The sequence below is a fragment of the Lissotriton vulgaris genome, chromosome 11 (genome assembly GCF_964263255.1).
Source record: "Lissotriton vulgaris chromosome 11, aLisVul1.2, whole genome shotgun sequence".
NCBI lineage: Eukaryota > Metazoa > Chordata > Amphibia > Caudata > Salamandridae > Lissotriton > Lissotriton vulgaris.
Window position 1 is genome coordinate 159426887 of NC_141699.1, and position 24883 is coordinate 159451769.

Below are 24883 nucleotides of genomic sequence, written 5' to 3' on the forward strand. Positions count from 1 at the left end.
TCTATTGTTCTTTTGCTCACCAAGCCACCCCAGTTCAGACATGGACATATGCAAATCAGTCTTGACCCTGTGCCTCATGGGAACCGTCAAGCCCGAACTGCCAAGCCATGTCTTCCCTGGACCGGAATCAAGCATCCTAGGACTGGTTTCTGGCTATCATCCGTCTTCTGCCACGATAGCTTGACTCCAGTGGCGTAGTGAGCACGGGACCCACGTCTGGGCATACCCTTCCCACATAGGGTGAACAGCAAAACTCGCAAGATGATGGACGGAGTGTTGCACAATGGCAAAACATTCACCCCCAGTCACTGAACTGGGGTGGTGTGGTAAGCAAAAAACGATGCATTTAAGCCCAGATCTCTGTACTGGGGTGAATGAATGACATTGTTCCGCATTCTGTTTAACTGTTATTTTTAGTTTTGCAGTTGTTATATTTACAGCTACTGTCCACAATGACATCTGTTTTTATGTGTCCAAGTTCTTGGCTGGTGTTTTCAGTTCAAATCATTCGTTCGTTTTTAGTATTGGTTTTTCTGTTTTAGGTAATAATGCTGATATTTCCCTCCCAGTAACCTTTTGACACTTCTTTGATGAAATATTGATAAGATGACCAGTTGTATTTTTGGCCTTTGTAAATAAGCTGGCAGTCCAGGTCCAGTTTGCAGCAAAGATAGCCGTTTTGAGGAAGAGGTCAGAAGCAGAGGCTACATTTTCCACATCTCGGAATCATCATAGACCGTAAACTGGACATGACTGCACAAGTCAACCCAGTGACTGCATCTTGCTTCCACACATTAAAGATGCTGTGGAAGATCTTTAAGTGGCTTCCAAGCAACACCAGAAAAACATTACTCACTCCCTTCTCACCAGCAAATTGTTCTATTTGAATATCCTCTACACCGGTATCCCCAGAAATTCATCAGAAGACTACAGACCATCCAAAACTTGGCAGCCAGACCTTTCCTCAGCCTCCCACACAGTTATCACACTGAACCTCCAGGAGTTCCACTGGCTCCCAAACACACCCAATTCAAACTTCTCTCACACAGGTTTAAGGCACCACACAACTTGGGCCCCTCACAATTTGGGCCCCTCTTACCTGAACAGTCATCACCTGCCACCAATCACCCAGACCCCGCAGGCAGGACTACTCTCACATTCCACGCATACACGGAGCCGGAGGACAGGGCTTCACATACATTGCCCTAAAGTATGGGACAACTTTCCATTTCACAGCCGAGCCTCCTTTCATCTTGAATTGCACTGGAAGTTAAAAACTTAGCTTTTCAACTAACCTTGCAATTGGAATGGCTAGACACTATGACACAGCTACAGGATCCCCACATACTTAGCAGTGAGCTTTATAAATACACACAACATACAATACGATTTTATAATGCATCCCCGCCTCTAATTGAGATACTATCCAGAGAAATGTTGTCAAGGATAACCTCAACAATGTGGGTTCTTTATAGAATTCATATATTTATCACTAAATGCAAAGCCATAAAAATTAAGCATATTGGAAGCTACCCTACTAATCCAACCTCGATAAAGTTACGAAGATTTTAACATAGGCTGCAATACATTAAATACCGCAAGTGCTAATAAATACAGTGGTGTTTGGTATATTTCCTCATACCAAAAGCAGAACTAACCTTGAGACCTATCTATTGGCTTTACAGTTCTTGACCACTTTGTTCACGACATAGGTTTAAAATTATGACTTTGCAGGGAGAGATGCTTGTTTTGGAGAACAGCACGTTCTTGTGGCATTAGACCTTGGGCACCAGTTGCCACATTCGGTGCATCCCAAATATCAAATACTTTGTTGCAGAGAAAAGCATGTGCAGAGGTTCTCCATTTGACATAATGTAATCTCCAAGAGTATTTACAAAATGCCCAGCAGTGGTGGCTGCGTGTATCAGATGGCCGTTAAATTGTAAAATCTAACTAGTCAATTGGCTGGTGATGGGGAATTCCTTCAAGCAATGCCAGAACACTGTCAATACAGTGAACTTATTGCAACAGCACTTATGATTCTCTGTCCATCTAAAGTAATCATTCCAAATTTATATCCACATAAGAGAATTCCATTATAGCAGCTGTAGATACCTGTCTAAGACAGCAACAAATTCTGGCATTTATAAAACTTGTAGGGGATTTTCATGTATAGTCATAAGCACATGAATAGTACAGCCCACATGCTGGGACCCCGGAGCACTTGTTTAGATATATCATCTTAAGTGGATATTTGTTTGCCTTTCTTCAGGAAGGTCTGCAAATACACTTAAGAGAAAGGCAACAATGCAGCCTAAATAAATAGGCTACACTGGCCGTATCTTCATCTTGTTGTGAAGAAAGCCAGTATACAAAATTTTGTGGTGGTTGACCCACAAAAAAACTTCCCTTCACAAAACTCCTTATCTTTTCAATTCAAAAGAAACTTTATTTCGGTCAACATGACCTCAAAAGTACAATCACAGTGCTGGCAAATACAATTAAAGAGAGGTGCTGCATTAGTCAATTACAATTAAATTTGGAATATTAAAAAAGCAGCAGTAAACACAGTTGGCACATGTATACTAGTGAAAAAATTCTGTACAACATAAAAAGCCTACATATCAGACTACATTTTGACGTGGAAGAGTATAAAGAGTAAAACTCACATGGGGTGATTCATGGCAGTGCATAATATTTCATACTCTTTAGGTAATTTATTTATTCGCATTTTGCACCTTCAAACATGTACCGATCAAATTTCATAAAAAGGATGACCTATATAATACCATCTTGGAGGAATAAGAACCAAGACTAGAGCCTCTTTATACCGAAGGCAACATCAAGAAAGAATAATTAAATTGTAGTAATACAACAGTTATATTCCTAATTCTCTAACATAACTAAAATGCCGTCAGCAGGCATAGATCATAATAGAAACAAGACCTAATTTTAAAACTAGCATAGATAACCTTGATAGACATTTTCCCTAATATAAGTTGGTGGGAACAATTATTTCTTATCCAGCTGGAAAGCCATGTAACACCTTTCATCGTACTTTTATGTATGTCCTACGTGTACACCACATTGAAAATAGGAAACCTGCAACAGAGTAAACTATCGGGATGCTAGTAACATACTTCAGTATCCTGAAGGCATCAGAGCAACATCTGGTTCCAAGCTTCCTACAAATCCTTGTGATAGCCAGGGCAGCTAAACATCACATGGAGTACTGACTCATCAGCTTGCATATCCCCCCACTTATGCGTAAAACTGCGGAGAGGGAGGGTCCCGTGCCTAAACTGGAGGTAAAGCCTTTTAGCCACTGTCGGTTTAATTATATCTAAGACCGGCTCAAACTTATACCAATCTTTAATTTCTACAAAGGCCATAGTTAGTCTACCATTTCGAGAACAACTATGGAGCTGTGTCAAGTTGTATTCCTCAAAGTGGGCCTTCAGTGATTTCCTTGATAGGGAAGAACATGCGATCTCTGGATGGTCCCAAAGCTCGCCCAACCCCAATCTAACTAGCCAGTGATTGATATAGGCAAGCCATGGGAGTTTAACAGCCCCTCTTAGGTTCAATATTTCCAAAAGTTCCTCCCTGTAAGATAAAAGTTCTGGGGTAACCCACAGACGATGCCAGTACAATAAAGGTTTCAGATTTACTACATCCGCAATTGCCATAAGGCCCAAATCTAATTGTAGCGGAATAAGTGGAGTACTCCGTGGGAGTTTAAGCAGCTGTCTGAGGAAGTTATTATCTACCGGAGTGAGATTTTCTTGGCTAACGTGTCCCCAAAGTTCCGCACCATATAGCGCCCCTCCCCGGGCTTGAACCTTATAAATTTCGATTGCCGGACTCCATGGTTTCTGACTAGTCTCACAAAAAACTTCATGATGCCACCTGATTGCGCTAGTTTTAATGAAGATTTTTTAATCTGAGCCCCCAGTCCATAGTCTCTGCAATTGTTATACCAGGATAATCGAAAGAACTCTTTTGAGGGGTTTTCCATTTAATGTAGGGTTAGCTCTTGTACTTTTATAACTATTGAAGATCATAAATTTGGTTTTCTGTAGATTAATTTCAAGACCTCTTTGACAACAGAATGCATCAAATTTATTGAGAACCCTCTGAATCCCCATGGGTGATTTAGAAACTAATAGTGTCATCGGCAAACATCATTGCCGGAATGGGTCGGGAGGCTAATTTGGGGGCATCAAGGTCTCTTTCTGCTAGTAAAAAATCTATTAAACCATTAATATAAAGGCTAAAGAGTGGGGGCAAGCACACAACCCTGGCGTACACCACGCTTGATCTGGATCGGTGCAGTAAGCTTCCCATCTTTGCCAAACCTAATTTGCGCAAAGTTTTCCTCTTGCAGCAGCTTAATAAGATGGATTAGATATACAGGGACCCCCATCTCCTGGAGAACTGACCACAGTTTTTCCCTAGGCACCAGATCAAAGGCGGACCGTAGGTCAACAAATATTAAATGGAGGCTGCCACCCTCCAAGCACATGGTCTTCCAGTGCAACATTTGAAGCCTAAGAATCTGGTCCACAGTGGACAGTTTTTCCCTGAACCCTGCCTGAAGGGGAGTTAAAATCTTCTTATCTTCCATCCATGATTGTAGCCTGAGCAACACCACACGCGCAAAAACTTTTTGTGAAATGTCTATCAGGCTAATCGGCCTATAATTTATTTGGGAGGAGTGGAGAGCCTTTTTTATAGATCGGAATTATTTCCGCTCCCGCCCAACTGTTGGGGATCTTCATGCCATGCAAAATTGCATTAAATAAAACCCAAAAATATGGAGCCCAGACAGAAGGTTCACTGCGGAAACGGTCTCCCGGAATTTTATCTAGCCCAGGTACTTTGCCGGGCTATTTTCGCTAATGCTCCCTTGATTTCATTTAGACTTATACTAGTAATGTTTATAGCGTCAGGGACTTAATTACATTCCCCGGCAACGGGGGAGTGCTTGGTCTCCACATAAAAACCTTCCGCTGACAGACACAGCGATCGAGGTTCCTTCCTTCGAATAAAGGGTTTCAAAATATTCTCGCCAAACCTCTTCTCATAAATTCGGGCCTACAGATGATCTGGGGCCAGAGCTGTCCAACTTGACAACTCTCCAGAATGACCTCATATCCCGTGCCCTCAGGGCACTTCTCAGGGCATCCCATTTGTCCTCTTCACACCCTTTCTTGGCTTCTGAGATCGCGATTTTGTATGACGTCCTCGTAGATTTAATTAACGGACGGTCATTGGCCTTAATAGCTAAAATTAATAATTTTTTAGACTTGCGACAGTGATCATTACACCATTGGTGTGGGGGCTTCCTGTTTGGCCTACTAGTTCTTTTTGGGTAGAAGAAATCCAAAGTGGCTTCTTCTAGTCTAGCATGGTTCTTCTACACCATCTGAAGGTCTATGCCATCCCCCTTTTGAGTTATTGATTGGGATGCCATCTGAAGCACGGGAATTAGTTTCATATAAGGAGCTCAATTTGGCTTGCAAATGTGTAAAGTCTGACTATCTCGCTCTCGCCTGCAATTGGAGAGAGTTGATCTTGGATCAATGGAATTTTCCGAATGTGATACTCTAGATCAAATGCTCTCAATTCCAATGCTAGCGCATGAGTATCACTATCTAAACGTGGGACGACACTAAAATTAATAAGCCTTTCCCAAGATTTGGAGTAAATTGGAATGTAATTTAGTAAGGAGCCTCGTTCATTACGGTGGAACGTGTACCTGCTGGAAGTTTCAGAGGGCGATCTACCATTGCAGGCTCTAAGGGAGTGTTTCAGTACGAGGCTATTCATTTGAATCACCAGGTGGGACCATTTCTTGACCGGTTGACTTCTGGTCTCTGGGCTAGCCCAAAAATTATCCTTGTCATGTATACTATCCTTATGCAACCCCTCAAGTGGCTCGAACTGACAGTTGAAATCCCCTCCCGAAATCACCATGTGTTTATCAGCAATGATGCCTAAAAAAGAAGATAATTCTTCCAGCGTGTGGGACTCCTTACCCAAAGCTGTAGGTCTTAAATATACATTTATAAGGGCTACAGAAATCTTTAGTGGGAATTGTAATAGGACACATCATATATCTTTGGATCCTGTGTCTAACTGTTCAGCCCTGCATCCTAGATGGACTCCCACCCACGTGGTGAGACCTCTGGATGGTCTCCCTTTACCCCCTGATGTTGCGGGAGTGCTATAAGTAGCAAATCCCAGTTTCAAAACCTCCCTCTTACCCATGTTTCCTGGAACATGCAGACCTCAAATTGATTAATAAAGGTACCCCAAGTGGTGTCCTCTATCTTATCATTTAATCCTGCTATGTTCCACAATAGAACTCTTATCTTTGGACAAGTGGGGGGGCAACACATTTTGGGGCTCAGAAGGGAGTAATTGTAGTGTATACTTTTTCCCTACTATCACACTCCTGATTAATCCCTGGGAGCATTTGAATTCGGGTATTGATGTTCAAAACCACATCCCTGTCGTGGATGCGAGCAGGGGGGCCCACCCCGGGAATGATACAGGCACTCACATTGCCCACAACGGTTTGGGCTATAGATTGTATCGGGCATGATTGTGCTTTAGTGATGGGTGGATTTTCCTCTAGTCAGTCTACACCATCTAAGCAACTATATGTATTTGTAGTAGGGAGGCTCACAATATTTGGGATCATTTTTCCTTACCTGGTCCTGATGCCTGGTTTTACGATAGTGTAAATTGGCGGGTAAAAATAAACCAATGGAAGGATTTGAATACCACTTGTCATTCTCCCATCTTCTGTATATAAAATATTTTGAGTCATCCACGGATTTCTAAAATTAATTTCAGTCCCAGTGTATGTCCTTGTGGCGTCTGCCTATCCATCCCACCCGACGTGTAGTTAAAATTTCTTACATGTTCTCATATCTAAAATGACTATTGTTCTCTAACCAGTGGACACATTCTTTAATTCTACATGAGATTCGGATTGGTCCCTTCTAAGTTCAGGGATTCCTGCAAGGATGAGAACATATGGTGTTGATGCTGGGGGCAAATTAATCACTGGTGTGGTATAAAAATGGTTGTTATCTCTAGTTTTAGGACCCCAACCCCCATCCTGCCTAGGTATTGAAGCTGGTTGCGCTGATAATGTATGCAGTGGGGGTGGGCAGGTGGTTTGGTTGGAAATAACCAGAGGGGGCTTGTTGCTGCTGTCTCTATTAGCCTCTGCTGCACATGTTCCCTCTTTTGTTTTCGGGGGTAATGTTTGCTCACAGGGTGTAGGGTGCGCATTAACTGGTAGAGACTTTAAGATAGTCTGAGCTTGTGTCGTATTATCTAAACTAGTGCAACCATGCGATATTCCCCTGTTATTTATCCAGTCATTAAAAAGTACAGTCAGACAATCAACCTTCTCTTCTAACCACTTGAGTTCGTCCTTGACTATGACCCTCATTTGAATCTGTAAATCTACTATCAACTTAGTGCCCCACACCGGCTATTCACTTACCGATTCAATGTTCTCCTTTTGAGTCACCATCCTAGATTTCCCTTTGACCAAAGTTACACCCTGGCCCTTCTTTCTTCTAGCAGCTGGTTTCACCTTTGGTTTGGGTTTACTTTTTCTGCCAGATTGATTATGTTGGGAAGCCCTAGATTGATTTTGGGGTACCACTTCAGTTGTTGGTCATGGGAGGAATCCATTAACAAAGACCCTCAATTTTCAGGAGATCCGGGATCAGTTGTTACAATTTCTAGATTTGGAGTAAGGGACAAACACCACTCAGTTCGTTCAATTTCGCTTGTCACGGCATCTAGGGCATTTTTCAACATCCTAACCATGGAAGTGGGTTTAGTGGTTGGTTTGGCCACTACCAGGGTCTGTTTCTTCTCCACACAAGCTTGTCTCCCCATTCTGTTAGCTCTATGGCTGGAATCCCCCATTGGCTTGTACAATATGATTTCACGCTATTTCTTTGGTGGCTCTAAATAGCAATAATGGACCATTATGCATATACTTGTTAACTAAAAATACATGCACTAAGAAAACAAACTGGGTTGGGAAGTCAAGCTGAATATGCATATGCCTCGCTATTCTAAACCAGAAGCTTCTATAATATGTACTAAATCAATAAAGTCAATTGTATACTAATGGGAGAAGAGGCAAGACAAGGATGGTTTAACAATCCAGTAAATTAGGCCCCAGTACCTTGATGACAAGTCCCGGGAATTCAATGAAAGAGCGCAGGCCAGCCCGGCCTCTGACGGGCTCGGATGGGCCTGCCCTAGGCCCGGGCAGCGCCCACGCGCGTCCCGAGTGCCCATAAGAGTTCTTGTAGCCGATGGGGATTGTGGTCCCCCCTGCTGTTGGCTGTGCATGGGGGGATGTGGCGTTCGTTGCAGTCTCCTACCCCCCCCCCCCCCCCCCCCCCCTCTCCCCGGGACTGTTTAGCAGGCTAGTGGGTCCAGTGGCGCGTGGCAGCAAGCTTAACCGGCGTCCCGCACTGCGGGAGCCCACGAGTGTTCTTGTAGCGCCTCCTGGCTCTGATGCGGTGCTCTGCATCAGCTGGAAGCCAATGGGGCTTGTGGTCCCCCTGCTGTTGGCTGTGCGCGGGGTATGTGGTGCTCGTTGCAGTCCCCCAAAAATCACTTTAGAATTTAACTACTGAGTATTTCACTCAACGTCTTTGGGTCTCTAGACGATTGGCTAATCAAGGCATCCACAGGAGGCTTAGATACACTTCCATTGGACCTCCGACCTTCTCCTTCAATTGGTTTTTCATGTCAACTAAACAGTCTACCTCGATGCCTGTGCAGTACCTACAATGTCTGGGAGCATCCATCAATACTTGCATGGCAAACGTGTGTCCTTCAGAGAAGACACGCTTATCGATCCTTCGGCAGGCTCAGGATCTCATGACCATGCCTCACCCGACTGAGGAGAGTCCTGTCCCTACTTGAGATCCCTGCAGGAATGTCTGGAAGACCAATGGCACCTGCGAACACTCGATTGGGAAGTTGGGATTCAACTGTCTCGACACTCCCTCCGGTCCCTCAAATGGTGGTTTTCGCCTACCAATTTCCTACTAGGCTATCATTTTCACAATGAGATACCTGTTCAAACCATAGTCACAGATGCCTCTCCTGGAATGGGGAGCCCATACAGATAATCTTAAAATTAAGGGTAAATGGCCACATAAGGAATCCACTTACCGCATCAATCTGCTAGAGCTATGAGCAGTTCATATGGCTCTGAAAACTTTTCAACCATCATTCCGTGCCAGCTCCCTGCTTGTCCAGATTAACAATACAAGAACTATGTTCTAAATCTAGAAGCAGGTAGGCTCGAGATCCACACCATTATCTCTGAAATCCCAAACTATCTGCAAGTGGCTTCTAGCCAGAAACCGGACCATAACAGCAACTTCCCTCTCAGGTGTTCAAAATACTCAGGCCGACTCTCTCAGCAGGCTCCTTCAGGAAAATCATGAGTGGGTCTTAAACAACAACTTGGTCCAAGATATATTCAGAAAATAGGGGACACTGGAGGTTGATTTGTTCACCACCCTAGACCGCAAATGCCAAAGCTTTGCGTTGAGCTTCTACCAACCGGGAACCCTGAGGAATGCCCTATGGATCAACTGGCAGATTTCTCTACGCCTTTCCTCCAGTTCCCCTGATCCCAGCAGTCCTCATCAAGCTCTCCGTCACGGATAACAATTATACTCGTAGCCCCGGAGAGGCCACGTCAGTGGTGGTTCACAGACCTCTTTCACCGGTCTATCTGTCCACATCGCAAGCTTCCCTGCAAATCAGACCTACTCATGAAATTCGGAGGACAGATGGTGCACCCCAACCTCTTCTCTTTGAATTTGGCAACGTGGCTCCTGAGAGAGTGCAGTATGAACACTTGAACTAATCTCAGAATTGCATGGACATTCTTAAGGAAGCTAAGTGGCCATCCACACGTTCTGCTTATGCTCATAAATGGAAGAGATTCAGTATTTGGTGCTTATCAAAGAATGAGGATCCTACCTCTTGCAAGTAAGATGTCATCCTTCCATACTTGCTTCATCTAGCACAATCTGGCCTTTAATTTTATTCCATTAGGTTCACTTGGCACCCTTCACTGCCTACAGGAAATGCCCTTCCCTAACTTCCTTTTTCATAACTCCTGTCATCAAAGATTTTTTCGAGGGTTTGAGAAGGTTTTTCCGCCCATTAAAAGTCCTTCTCCTTGGGAGCTTAATGTGGTCCTCTCTCAGCTTATGTAAGAGCCTTTTGAACCCATACATAGGGCTTCTCCAACATCTTTCTTGGAAGAAAGCTTTCCTTGTGGCTATCTCCTCTGCCTGCAGGGTTGGTAAAATCCAAGCACTTTGCTGTCAAGAGCCATACAGTTTTTCTTGCATCTAAAGTGGTTGAGGCCCCATCTGAAATTCCTCCCTAAGGTAGTTTCGAATTTTCATGTAAATCAAACTATTTTCTTACCTACTTTTTTCCACCATCCATCTACTCCCGCTGAGAGATCTCTTCATTACCTAGATGTTAGAAGGGTCTTAAAAATCCTATCTGGATAAAACTAAGGATCTACTGAGATCTGACCTGTTATTTGTTAATTATGGCTCTCTTGCGGCTTCCAAGCAGTCCATCTCCAGATGGATTGTTTCCTGTATTTTACTCTACCAAAAAGCTAGCAAATATCTTTCCTGTAAGCCTAAAGCTCAATCTACCAGAGGGAAAGCAGCTACTGCGGCGTTGCTACGTAATATACCCATTGCTGAGATTTGCATGGCTGCTACCTGGAAGTCAGTTCATACCTTCACCAAACATTACTGCCTGGACTCGGATGCCAAGGCAGATGCTCAAGTAGGGCAGGCTTCCCTTCGGAACCTATTTTCTTAAATTTACATAAACTTCTCGGTCTCTTCCACTGTGGATATAGGGATGGGTTTGCTAATCTATTCAAGTGCTTGTGACTATACATGGAAATCTCCTACAAGAGAAGGAACAGTTTCTTACCTGTAACTCCAGTTCTCTTGTAGGGGTATTTCCATGAGAAGTCATAAGCAACAGGCCCTCCTCCCCGGTGGAATAGACAGACTGATCCATAACATTGGAATATGCATTCACTTCTCATTGCCTTAAAAAAGAACTGCAGTAACTGGCTGTGCATGATGGGATACTGGTGGTCTCTGGATTCTTAAAGGCACATTTTCTACTTTTTAGACCTATAATGGCAGCCTCTGCGGGATTCTGCCCATTCCCTTCATCTAGATCATGGGAATAAAGGTTTTCATTGGGTCAAACACCACAAAAATGGCACAAAATGTTCTATACTGGCTCTTTTGTCACTACAAGATGAAGATTCGGCCAGTGCAGCCTATTTATTTAGGCTGCATTATTGTCTGTATGACTTATCCTGGAAATACCCCTACAAGAGAATTGGAGCTACAGGTAAAACTGTCCCTTCCTCCTTTTAATTGTTCGTTATTATAGTGAGAACAGTGAGGAAACTGGCGACGATGGTGTTTTACTCATCTAGTATATTCAGTGTCACAAGCACCCTGATCAAGCTGTTAGCTTGAAGGTACAGACATGGTTTAGGTCCCCAGCTCAGACATTTGATGGGTGAAACACTCACAGGATGGGCTGCACATCTTGGCAGACTTTACATTTGAGATCAAGTAATGCCAGAGGAGGCTGTGAACCTCCAACTACTGGATCAAAATCTGTTCTTTCTAGCTATGAAGGGCTTTCAGACTGTTAAAGGAGGGGAAAATTGTACTAGTACTCAGGCAGCATTACCACAATTATTTTTACATCAACCAACAAAAGGAACAAAATCCTAACCATTACCCAAGTTAGTGCAGTTTATATGGTACTGAACAGGTCAAAATATTTTCTTAGTAGCACTTTTTAGTGGAGAAAGCCAAATTGGAAGCCTATGCTCAAGGAGCATGGGAATATCTCCTAGATGTGAGTTTGATACCATCGTAGGAGAGCTCTTTTGAATATGGGATACACCAGCTGTAGGCTTGTTTGTAACAAACAGCAAGACCACATGTTCAGATAGCAACACTCGGCCACACTCAATTGCATGGTTCGTTGCTGAAGTTCAGTAAATGTGGTCGGACGTCATGCCATCCCACCTTAATATCACCAGCCCAACATCATATTACCAGCCCAACATCATTGATTCCTCCATTCATAAACAAATGCGAAGCATCTCAGATGACTGTAATTCAAATAGCAACTCAGTGGACTTGCTAGAGATGACGGACCAACCATGGAATAAACTGTGCCTACCTTACCTTCTCACATGCATGAGGATGAAATATGGCTTTCATCGAGAGCCTCGATTTTTAACCATGACATCTAAAGTCTTGGAATTAGAGTGCCTCAAATTATGTAGGCATCTTAAGAGGCAAGGAAGCCATGCTAAACCGGTCTAATTTGGTGCAAAGCGGAAATGGTTGTCTTATGATATAATTCTTATATCATAAGACAACCATTTCCGCTTTTCACCAAATTAGACCAGTTTAGCATGCATCTGTCTAGGGTGAATAAAACTACTCACTAGACACCAATGCTTGTTGAGTTCACTCCAAGCTCGATTATCAGGAAACAAAATGACCTAGCACACATCAAGAAGCCTTGTCAAAAGAAGTCCAGGAGAGGGTTGGACAATTGAGTTGAGGAACTTCATAAAAGGAAAGGATACAAACATTTAAGCCTACTTCCTTTAAGTGAAGTATGAAAAAGGATTCTTGAACCCACTGTTTTTCATTCTTCTATTTAGAATTTAGAAAAAGTTATTAGTTTCAATTGTTAGATGAATAATGCTAAAAATATCCATGCATTTGTTAGAAGTCTGTGTTTTTGGAACCTCCTTCATGGATTGAGAGATTCATTGCTTTTGAATTTAATGAGGAAGCCTATCATGGAAAACTAAAATTACTCTTTACTAATATGTCCATATACGGAATGGCTTGCTACAGGAGAGAATATTTTCCTCCGAACATGAAACCAAAGGGGTCAGGCTAGCATGGTAGAACAAGTCTTAAGTTCCCCAACTATCGTGTCTCAAATCCATCATACTGTCCTTGTACCAGAATTGGGTTACAGTAAGGATATTTCCATATACTAATTAAAGACTAAATCCGGATTTGACCAAGACATTTACAACATGATGCTACAGGGTCCCAGCTAGAAAAGGTTGAAGAGTATGCGATCTTGGGAGCCAGACACTTCTGATCAGTGAAGAGGGTCCACTTTGGTAAATATTTATCTGGCTAGACCGATTCTGCTCCGCTTGTGGAAGGCATGTAGTATAGTTACAATCAGATCTACCAAAATGGACCTTTTTGCAGTAATCGGTCTGCTGTTGTTGGTATGAGCCCAAGAAGGTAGTTTAAGTTTTGAAGAAAGCCCTGTGCCTTTTATTATTATTATTTTTTTTTTTTCACTTAAAGAGCGCACGGCTACCCTACAGGTTTGCCGGCGCTAAGCATAGGTAGACGTTTCTAAGTGAAAAATGTAAAATAACCAAGTTTTAAGATGCTTGTGAAATAGCAGAGAGGTAGAGTGTCTTAAGAATAGCAGTAGGGCAGTCCAAAGTTTAGGACGCAGGTATGTGAAAGGTGACCTCTTATGTGTGGTAGGAAAAATCTGGGCATGTGGCATAGAGCCTGATTCTCAGATCTCAGTCTCCGGCTGGGCTGATGAGGAGAGACCAGATCCTGTAAATAGAGAGGGCCAGGTCAAGCTCTAACTTTAAAAATTAAACATAGAGTTTTAGATTGCACTCTTCATTTGGAAACCAGTGCAGTTCACAAAGAATAGGAGAGGCCGTGGCATACTTCAGAAGCCGAGACAGGAGTCTTGCAGCTGAATTCTGCATAACGTGCAGACAATGAATATAGGCCTTGTAAGTTCCCAGGTAGAGAATGCTATGTTACCGTAATCCACTCGTGCGAGTATCAGGACCCGAATCTGTTTGTGCCGTGTGAGGAATTATCCAAATCTTCTTAACTCTCTTCATCACAAATGAAACAGGTGGATGACACTTTGGCCACTTGGACGCATACACAATTTCATCTAGGCAACATTTTAAGCTTTTTACTTTGGGGGATCGAGTTGAAAGAACCCCCAAAGACTCAGGCCAATGGTGTGGACCCCAAAGCTGTGGATTCATACCTAAAACCATAACTTATGTTTTTATCACCATTGAGTTTAAGCGAGTCATTTGCCATCCAGGAAGCAACTCTTCTTCGACTGAGGTTAATGGCGTCAGGGTAGTGCCCCTGTGAGAATGACAAAAAACATTTGTGTATCGTCTGCGTATGAAAACCATGTCAAGCCACAGCTCTCTACCACATCTGCAAGAGGGCGAACTTAAAGGTTGATCAGCATGAAGCTCAGCGCAGAACCTTGGAGTACATCCAAGGTCCGGGCACAAATCCCTGTCCTTGCATCTGATGAAAAGACTTGAAATTCCCTATCTTTCAAGAAAGATGTTAGCCAAGCTAGGGCTGTTCCCTCAAAGTCCAGTGTCCTCAGTGTATGCACTAGGATGGAGCGAGACACTATCTAAGGCCGTGCTGAGATTCAGTAGGATCAGCGTGGCTGTTCTGCCATCATGTAGGAGTAGTTTTAGCTGTTCTGTGACTCCCAAGAGGGCGGACTCCATACGGTGTCCAGATCTAAAACCCATTTCAGAGAAGTGAAGAAGTTGTTGGGCTTCCACAAAGGTGGGGAGCCTTGAGATTACTTGGGTTTCCAAAATTTTGGAAAAGGGAAGCCGAGAAATGGGTCTAAAATTAGCCCGGTTTGTTGGCTCGAGATTGGGCTTCTTTAAAAGTCAGTGTTTCCAGGACCGTGGAACGCAGTCTTCATAAAGAGGAATTAAGCAAATCCACCACCACTTGCAGCAAGGCAGAATCAAGGAGCCCCAACTTGGCAGGAGAAAGTGGGTCTAAGGGAGAGCCTGATTGAATGGATTTCAGGGTGGACCGAAATCCAGAAAGGTGAAGCTGAGGCCACACCTTCTTTTTATTTTGGGGGCTGGGCCTGGCCTATCCTGAAGAGGATTAGGACTGATTTATAATGTTATTTGGCAATCTCCTCCACTTGTATTGCTTCCCTAGTGTTGACTGCCAATTGTGATTGAATAGTAGCTACCTTGCTCACAAAAGTGAGCTAGTTTTGTGCATTGAGAGTGGGACAGGAGAGGTGCAGGGAGCAATTTACTAGGGTAAGACAATTCTTTGACCACATGAAAGTGTTTTGGGACCATTCTAAGTGTTGGTAGTTGTATCTGATTAGTAGCATGCTTATGCTTCTCTGCACAATGCATGATATTTGTTGATGGGCAGTTTATAATCCGCTTTAACCTCCAGCTAATACGTCTTTTGAGAACCTTAGTGTTTTTTCTCTAAGTGAAACCTAGTTGAACTTTGGTTTTATTTATTTAGTAGTTGGCAACAAAAAAGAGGTGCCAATGTGATATATAATATGTAACATTGGCATGTAGTATTAAAACTAGCCTCTGATACATTTGTGAACCTTTTTCAGAGCCAGGTAAGATGTGCTTAGTGTGGGAGAGTGTTTGATAGAATTTTTCTTTTTGTTCACGTCACACTGCTTTCCCTTAAAGTTTCCTCTTCTAACCTTTGCACTTCTTTTCTGGAATTCGAAAAGGGGTCTTTTAAAGCAAGTGGGAAGCAAGAGAATGTTACATATGCCGAGCATGGCTGCAGTGTGTTAGAGGATTTGGCTTTTTTGTATTGCTCTGGTTTTGAAGTTGAGAAGCAGCCAGGAAGCTCATCTGGATTCTTTTGTGGTCGTAAATCGAAGACACTTGCCTCATAGTGCGTAGTCCAAATTGTCCTTTTTGTGACTTATTAGTATTATAAAACTCAGAATGCCCCATCAGTCTACCACATATAGTGACATGCAAAAAATATGCCTTCATTGTTTACGAAGGCCAAGAATATTTCTAGGTTTGGGCAGATTCTCTCATCATTTTATTATATCAGCACATCGCATGAAGTGTAGGAGTGTCCTTTGAAACATGCAGGATGACAAACCGCTCCATATGCCAGCAGTTGTATAGTATAATCTGCAGAATTATTTTGCAAATAAGACTACTGTTCAGCCACTGATTTAGAAACCTCAAGGACTGCATTAGAAACAAATTTTACAGTTAATGACATTTAGCTTTTCATGGAATTGGATGAGCTGGAATGTTTAAATACAGCTGTAGATGCATGCCCTACCTCCGAAGAAACCTCAACCGCTCTGGAAATTGACATGTATGGCAGTGTGAAAACTCACATCAAACCTAAGTCTGTATTCCTCCCAGTGACACCGAGGGATTCATTCAAAATTTTTACTGAGTTAGTAATCTCAGACTTGAAATCTCTATCTGTACAATCTGGTGGAGTACTAAGGACACACAAAAACTTAGAAACCATCAGGTAATGCTTAAGATCAAACAGAGAAAAGCTGTTGTAATAGGAAAATTAGACAAGGGGGCAATACCGTTCTGTGGCCTTTGAGTATGTATGACTCAGAAGCTAGATCCCAGTTGAGAGATTGTAATGGTTTTCGCAAAGTACGGCACACATGTTTGACAGAGGTCAAAGAGATACTTTATGGAGATTTGTAAATGGAGAGGAGTGGGTTTAATTTCACATGATGAATACAAGTATCTAAAGGTTGATACACCAGTGGCACCTACCCTATAGTTGATTCCTGAAATTCATAAAAATCCCACTAACCCTCCGGGAAGGCCAATCATATCTGCGATTGGCAGTTTATTTGAGACAACGTCCAGTTATATCGATCATTTTTTTTTTGTAGCAATTTGTCCAAATTACACCATATTTGCAGGACAATAGTTTTTTTTAATGAATCTGATATAGCATGGGAAGATTATGTGCTAATGACATTAGACGTGGCATCACTCTACACAAGTATTGCACATGAAGATGACCTTAAAGCCATGTCGCACTTTCTGGGTTCTAGACCAATTGAGCCCATTCAACAACCAATTATGCTTTTAGAAATGGCAAAATGGTGCTTTGAGAACAACATCTTATATGGGAAAGATATGTATAAGCAGATTAGAGGCACCGCAATGGGCACCTGCTTTGCCCCAAGTTATGCCAACTTGCATATGGCATAGTCGGAAGAGCAGGTGCTCAGAAAACTTTTCAAAAGAATGGAGCGAAAATGTGGTCCTATGGATATGTTTCATTGATTTGTTTGTTTTATGGAGAAGCACCCCTGAATCTGCTCAAACGCTTGCTATGAAACTTAACAATAACTGCCTCAACTTAAACTTTACATCTAACATCAGACAAATGGAAATCTTCTTCCTCAATTTGGTAGTGTTTGTAAAAGATAAAAAGTTGCACACCAAAACATATGAAAAGCCGTAGCTGGGAATACAATTTTGCATTCAAAAAGTTTCCATCTGGCAAAACTGAAACAAAGCATTTCCTATGCGGAACACCGCCAAATTAAAAAACTGTAGTGTGTTTGTGTGAAGCACAAGAAAAATTGGAAAAAGTTAATTGAAAGAGGATATAACCAACTAGTTTTAAAACAAGCAAAAGATAAGGAAGGCTGGAAGAGTGCCTAGACAGTCTCTATTTGTTACAAGTGAAACTAAAAAGAAACAAGCATTGGAAATGCAATAGGTCTCGCATTAGCAGAGTTGGAGCTATTGGTCTTGTAAATGACAATATATTATTTATTTGTTGGTTTTTAAAATAGCTAAATTGATAGCTGTGTCATTTACAATGCCAATAGTTATAACTTTCGCGAATGTGACACCTATAGCATTTGGAATGCAACATGTTTTGTATTTACGTGACTTAGATGGCAGCTCTGGTCGTTAGGCCACATCTCTAGAGAGCAGGAGAGTGCAGCAGGGGAGAGAAGCACAGCAATGCAATAGGTCTCGCATTAGGAAAGTTTGAGCGATTGGTATTGTACAGGACATTTTTTATGTGCTGGTTTTGAAAATAGCGAAATTAATAGCTTTGTTATTTACAATGCCAATAGTTTTATCTTTCGCAAATGTGACACCTATTGTAACACAATATGTGTTGTAGCACTGAGTGGGGTGAGGGGGTGTGAGGGTGAGGGGATGAGGGTAAGGGTGTGTGAGGGTGAGGGGGGGTGATGGTGAGAGGGTGCGAGGGTGAGGGGGTGAGAGGCTGAGTGAGGGTGAGAGGGTTGTGAGGGTGTGTGAGGGTGAGGAGGGGTGAGGGTGAGGGTGAGGAGGGGTGAGGGTGAGGAGGGGTGAGGGTGAGGAGGGGTGAGGGTGAGGAGGGGTGAGGGTGAGGAGGGGTGAGGGTGAGGAGGGGTGAGGGTGAGGGTGAAGAGGGGTGAGGGTGAAGAGGGGTGAGGGTGAAGAGGGGTGAGGGTGAAGAGGGGTGAGGGTGAAGAGGGGTGAGGGTGAGGAGGGGTGAGGGTGAGGAGGGGTGAGGGTGAGGAGGGGTGAGGGTGAGGAGGGGTGAGGGTGAGGAGGGGTGAGGGTGAGGAGGGGTGAGGGTGAGGGTGAGGAGGGGTGAGGGTGAGGAGGGGTGAGGGTGAAGAGGGGTGAGGGTGAGGGTGAAGAGGGGTGAGGGTGAGGGTGAGGAGGGGTGAGGGTGAGGGTGAGGAGGGGTGAGGGTGAGGAGGGGTGAGGGTGAGGAGGGGTGAGGGTGAGGGGGGAGGAGGTGTGAGGGTGAGGAGGTGTGAGGGTGAGGAGGTGTGAGGGTGAGGGTGAGGAGGGGTGAGGGTGAGGAGGGGTGAGGGTGAGGAGGGGTGAGGGTGAGGAGGGGTGAGGGTGAGGAGGGGTGAGGGTGAGGGGGGGTGAGGGTGAGGGTGAGGAGGGGTGAGGGTGAGGGTGAGGAGGGGTGAGGGTGAGGGTGAGGAGGGGTGAGGGTGAGGGTGAGGAGGGGTGAGGGTGAGGGTGAGGAGGGGTGAGGGTGAGGGTGAGGAGGGGTGAGGGTGAGGAGGGGTGAGGGGGAGGAGGGGTGAGGGGGAGGAGGGGTGAGGGTGAGGAGGGGTGAGGGTGAGGAGGGGTGAGGGTGAGGGTGAGGAGGGGTGAGGGTGAGGGTGAGGAGGGGTGAGGGTGAGGGTGAGGAGGGGTGAGGGTGAGGGGTGAGGGTGAGGAGGGGTGAGGGTGAGGGTGAGGAGGGGTGAGGGTGAGGGTGAGGAGGGGTGAGGGTGAGGAGGGGTGAGGGTGAGGGTGAGGAGGGGTGAGGGTGAGGAGGGGTGAGGGTGAGGAGGTGTGTGAGGGTGTGAGGGTGAGGTGGGTGAGGGTGAGGGTGAGGAGGGGTGAGGGTGAGGTGGGTGAGGGTGAGGGTGAGGGTGAGGAGGGGTGAGGGTGAGGAGGGGTGAGGGTGAGGGTGAGGAGGGTTGAGGAGGTGTGTGAGGGTGAGGAGGGGTGAGGGTGAGGGTGAGGAGGGTTGAGGAGGTGTGTGAGGGTGAGGAGGGGTGAGGGTGAGGGTGAGGGTGAGGAGGTGTGTAAGGGTGAGGAGGTGTGCGAGGGTGAGGAGGTGTGCGAGGGTGAGGTGTGTGAGGGTGAGGAGGGGTGAGGGTGAGGGTGAGGGTGAGGTGGGTGGGGGTGAGGGTGAGGGTGAGGTGGGTGGGGGTGAGGGTGAGGAGGTGTGCAAGGGTGAGGAGGTGTGCAAGGGTGAGGAGGTGTGCAAGGGTGAGGAGGTGTGCGAGGGTGAGGAGGTGTGCGAGGGTGAGGAGGTGTGCGAGGGTGAGGTGTGCGAGGGTGAGGAGGGGTGAGGGGGGTGAGGGTGAGGAGGGGTGAGGGTGAAGGGTGAGGCGTGAGGAGGGGTGAGGGTGAGTGGTGAGGAGGGGTGAGGGTGAGTGGTGAGGAGGGGTGAGGGTGAGGTGGGTGAGGGTGAGGGTGAGGTGTGTGAGGGTGAGGTGTGTGAGGGTGAGGGTGAGGAGGGGTGAGGTGTGTGAGGATGAGGGTGAGGTGTGTGAGGGTGAGGGTGAGGAGGTGTGTGAGGGTGAGGGGCTGTAGAAGCAAAAAAGGCAGAATAAAGACTGTTAAAGTGATGCATGCTTTTAACCACTTGACTCTCATGGCGCAGCTGAACATTATTTATCAAACATGTGCTGTACACATAAACTGAATAGTCTCAAGGCATTCAAGTACTAACATGAAGGTTGGGAGAGTGTAATAAATACTGCAGTTCATGGTGACTGCAACAGGATTGGCCAGAGAGACTCGAGGCGTTTACTAACACGGTTTCATTCATAATTGGGGGACTCGTGTGGGTGAATCAAATTTCAAAATCTCTGTTCCGGGCAAAGTCAAGGTAAGCTCAATCATGGCAGCTTGTACTGATTAATGAGATTTGTGCATTGGGAAGAGGAATTTGCTGAATGCTCTTCTGAAAGACATGAAGATAAGACTTGCTTTAATCTTGCTTTAATCTGGGTCGGTAGCTTGTTCCATGGTTCGGGCAGCTATGTCATAGACTGATTTGAGTGTGAGAAGAGACGTGCAGAGGCTCCGGACCTCAGGGGCATCAGTGATGATAATCCGGGCTTCACTCCAGCATCCCCCATACCTGAAAAGGACTCTCAGGTCACAGAAGACGGGATCACGCCGGAGTACCTCTGATTAGACGGCCAGCATAGGGGGGCAGCGAGGCAGCAGCCAGAACTGGGCGAGCGAGTTGTCTCCAGGTCAGCAGACTGCATGTGGGAAAGCAGGTACATCGGAGAAAACAGCGCCGTGGCACTCCCCTTCGCCCCAGAAAACACTGAAGGTGATAAAGCGTTGGGGCAAGCAGGTAATTGCGACCCAGTGGGTAGAGGGACGGTACGGAAGAGTGGAATCGTGTCCCTGTTCAGTCCGCCGCCATCTGGAACCTTCCAGTGATGTAAGAGCTGCGCCGAGAAAAATAGGGGTATATATTTCCCCACTGACTCCTATTAAAACAGTTAATTTTAGGCGGGAGAGAGCATAAATAAAGCCAAAGTTGCTTTGAAACTCTGGAATAACCTGTCTGACTCGGGTCTGTTGAACTGTGCTGATTTTGCAAGATAAGGGTGCATGGGTAGGAAGTGACTTGCCCAGAATCACAGTTTAGTGTAGAGGGAAGCCGAGATTACAACTCTTCTCACGTAGCTCAGAGTATGTGTCGAATCGACTCTAGGCGCATCTGGAATCTATAGCCCGATCCCACCGCCCCAGATTTGGGATCACGCAGCACTGCCATTAAATGTGAGCAGTAAACCGGATCGGCTTCCTGGAGTTGTTTACCTAGAAGAGCGTGTGCGACAAGCACAGAAATGCACAAGCGGGTATTGTAATAGCGGGTTGCTTGTTAATGTTATCAGCACGGGGCTGTGCAGTGAACAGAAGGGATACTGGGGTATATTCACTTTGAGGTTGGTTGGAGGCTGTGGAGACTGTCTGTCGGAGATATGGAGAGGTTTGTAAATTGGGGCTTTGAGCGAGTAGCTTCATTTTGGAGAGATTTCTGTTCATGTTCCAGCGCCTGGAGGTGCTTCACGGATCGGACTGGTTGGTGGAGGCGAGCAATGTACGTCTATTCGTTTCCGTATACCAGTGCTGGTGTTAACAGTAATCTGAAGTGTATCTGTAATGGCTGCCAGGCTTTAGATAGATAGATATAAATATAATGCCTGGCTTAGCAGAGCCTTTTCCCGGATGAGTTGTCTGCACTTAGTCATTGCACAGAGGTGGGTGTGTCTTAATGCTGGTAGGATGGGGCGGACTCCGTTACTGGTTACGAAGGACGCCTTGATTCTTGGAATGCACTGTATTCCCTGGGAAGAGTATCCCTAGACCCTGTCTGCACTGCACTAGAAGAGAGGTCCAAGCTCTTAAAACAAGACGGAGGGCATTGCTGTGGGGAGGGGGAGGAGAAATGCGACACGGCCGCAGCAGGGGGTGGAGCGGGGAGAGCGGCGATTGAAGGTGTGAAGCAGCAGGGGCCTTTGAAGTGAAGCTAAGCTTCACTTCAAAGGTGTGGGAGGAGTGCAGCTGAGGCAGAGCGCACGCTGGGGGAAGCTTGTGGGGCGGAGCGGGAAAAGCTGCTGGGGAACAGATGGCGATTTGATGATGTGCACGCGCATTTTAGGTCAATGCGCTTGCGCATTGACCTAAAAGCGTACGGGCACAGCATCAAATCGCCAGTCTAGTTAAACCTTGTTTAAGCGCCTATAGTCTCGCTCCGCTCAATGCGCATGCGCATTGAGAGGCGAGACCTAAAAAGCAATGCAGCACAGGAGCAAGCCTAGAATGATAACCGGATAGAATATCTACAATCAGAGTGAGACTAATTCTAACCAGACATTGACATTTGATCAGGAGTGACCCTGTAATTGGATGTGATGTTATAAATTAACCTCTACTCAAATTCAAACAAAGTTGATGCACCAAGAGCTGGTAGTTAATAGCACAGGACAAGAAGTAGGCAAAAAAAGTAGGCAGTTGGTTAAAAGGTAATCCAGAATTTTGGAAGTGCCAAAAATGTAAAGCGTGTAAGCATGGAGCGAATAAAAAAATAATAATTTTTTTAAATCATATTGCCACTGTTAAGAACCCTTGCCGTAGTGATTTCGTGGTATATGTGCTGCAATGCCCTTGCCCTAAATTGTATGTAGGGAGCACCATACACATGGTACACATACGAATACAACCGCATTTAAGGGCAATAAGACAGGAGGATCACAGTTCCCTGTGGCTCGCCATATGCACGAGTACTATGTCAAATGTGAAGATTTGCAGTATTTTATAATCTATTCTGTACTGAAAAATAGGATGGGGGTGCGTTAACAGAGTTAAAGTTAAGACCGCTTGAATCAAGCTATTTCATTTTAAATTCCTAAATTCCCTCAGGCTTAAATTCGAATGAAGATCTATATATACATATTTGAGGAAGGACTCTAAAGGAATAAACGCTGTGTCCTGTTGACGGGACACCAAGTTTGAGTACAAGACATGAGATTTTATATGTAGGTTATTATTTAGATGCACATTAAGCACTTTAATTAGCACAAATGGGTTGAAGTATAAACGGGGAGAGATGAAGCTAGTAAGCTTTGACTCTATTCTTGATTCTTTACTTTTATACAGTTTCATCAACCCCATACAATCCAAAAAATAAACACCTTAACAATCAAACAAGCAGTATTAGGAACTTTAGTGTATGGGCTATGTTTAGATCAATACTGAATCTGGGTATTTGAAGGATTGTATAAGAATCAATATGAATAGAACGAAAGCAAACCATCTGCATAGTTAGCACTGGCATTGCATTATTACTGAGAAATTTCAGTTTGAGTGATTTAAATTGAGTATATAACATACGTTTTGTTTGATCTTTTGCACAAATGTTTTTGCAAGAAAGTATTTATCTTGCAATATTTGGTAATACACTTTAAAGAATGTTTACAGTACTTGAGGAAAAAAGAGATCTGTGAAATATTTAGTAAAAGATCAGTAGTAGGTTTTCCATTTTCATGCTGAGGAAGTAATAGGAATTAGATGACGCATATTTAAATAATGAACTTTAAAAAAAGTCTTCTTCATGTGAACAAGGTATGCCGTTTTGATGAAAGAATAAAAAATCTACTGATTAAATTAAACCCCGTTGTCAGTACCTGTGTTACGTTGGAGCAGGAGTGGACAAGATATATATATAGTATGTATATAGTCTCTAATGTATGTTTTAGGTTTAATAAAATACTTCTGTAGGATCCTGATTTTGACTTGGCTTTGATAGTGTAGGCTCTATCTTTAGAGATTCCCTAATAGGATATTTCCAAATCTGACTGCTGAACAAAGTAAGCCCTTCTACCAAGTTCATTAAAAAGTGACTTGCTTATGCCAGCCCCAAGCTCAGCTGTCCATGTAAAAGGATCATTTACTTTTTTAGCTAATCCAGAAGTGTTTCTATTGTGCTCACCTTCTAATATGGCAGTGCAATAGACCTGCGTCAAGTACAGTTTGGTGCCCCATGAATGGAGTTGCATTCTGAATGTAATCCGTGATGACACTTGGCAAGTAGGATATTTAACTCCAGCTGGGTGGACTTGCTGCAAGTAACAAATATTTTACAATTTTTTGTTCTCCGTGTTCTGTAGATGAAAGTTGAACAGACATAAATGTTTTTCTGCATTAAGAAGCAAAATACACTTCTCAGCTTTTTTTATACAAGCTGAAGCTGTTTGCATCTATTAGTGTTTACTTGTACAAATCTTCTCCACTTTAGACCGGTGATGGTGTAAATGATGCCCCTGCGCTGAAGAAAGCAGAGATTGGTATTGCCATGGGATCTGGTACAGCTGTTGCAAAAACAGCTTCTGAGATGGTGCTCGCTGACGACAACTTCTCTACCATTGTAGCTGCTGTAGAAGAGGGCCGTGCAATCTACAATAACATGAAGCAGTTTATTCGTTACCTAATTTCTTCTAATATTGGAGAAGTAGTATGGTATGTAAAGTATTTTAATTCATTCTTGCTAGAAAGATTTATATTTATTTAGTATATTGGTCTCAATAGGCTTTGGTGATCCCCAGTGGATGTTTTACATAATGACTTGTGGCTGCACTGTGTGCTCCCTTAAACTGCTCTTATAATCTATTCATGAAATGTTCAGAATCAAATTACTGATTTCCAGGAAGCATAGAGGGGCAGTTTGCGGAGCCTAATCAGTTAAGAATCGGTGACTGTGGAGCTTGTGTTCAAATAAGAGATTGCAATTAACCATGGCTTGTGATCTAGGCTTTCCTGTCCACTCTCCCTTACACACACAACTTCTCTAAAGGAGCATGCTGCAGTTTGTTCCCTTAGACTAGCTTAATGTTT

General features: G+C 44.3%; 1 protein-coding gene across 3 annotated transcripts in view; it reads left to right on the plus strand.

The window, feature by feature from the left end:
- The window catches only part of ATP2A2 (ATPase sarcoplasmic/endoplasmic reticulum Ca2+ transporting 2), a 311453-nt gene that overhangs the window by 212626 nt on the left and 73944 nt on the right, over positions 1–24883 (plus strand). For all 3 annotated transcript variants that reach the window (XM_086943013.1, XM_086943012.1, XM_086943011.1), the window contains one exon: positions 24288–24508. In XM_086943013.1, coding sequence (XP_086799139.1) covers positions 24288–24508 — 221 coding nt within the window. The remainder of the gene's footprint in view (positions 1–24287; positions 24509–24883) is intronic.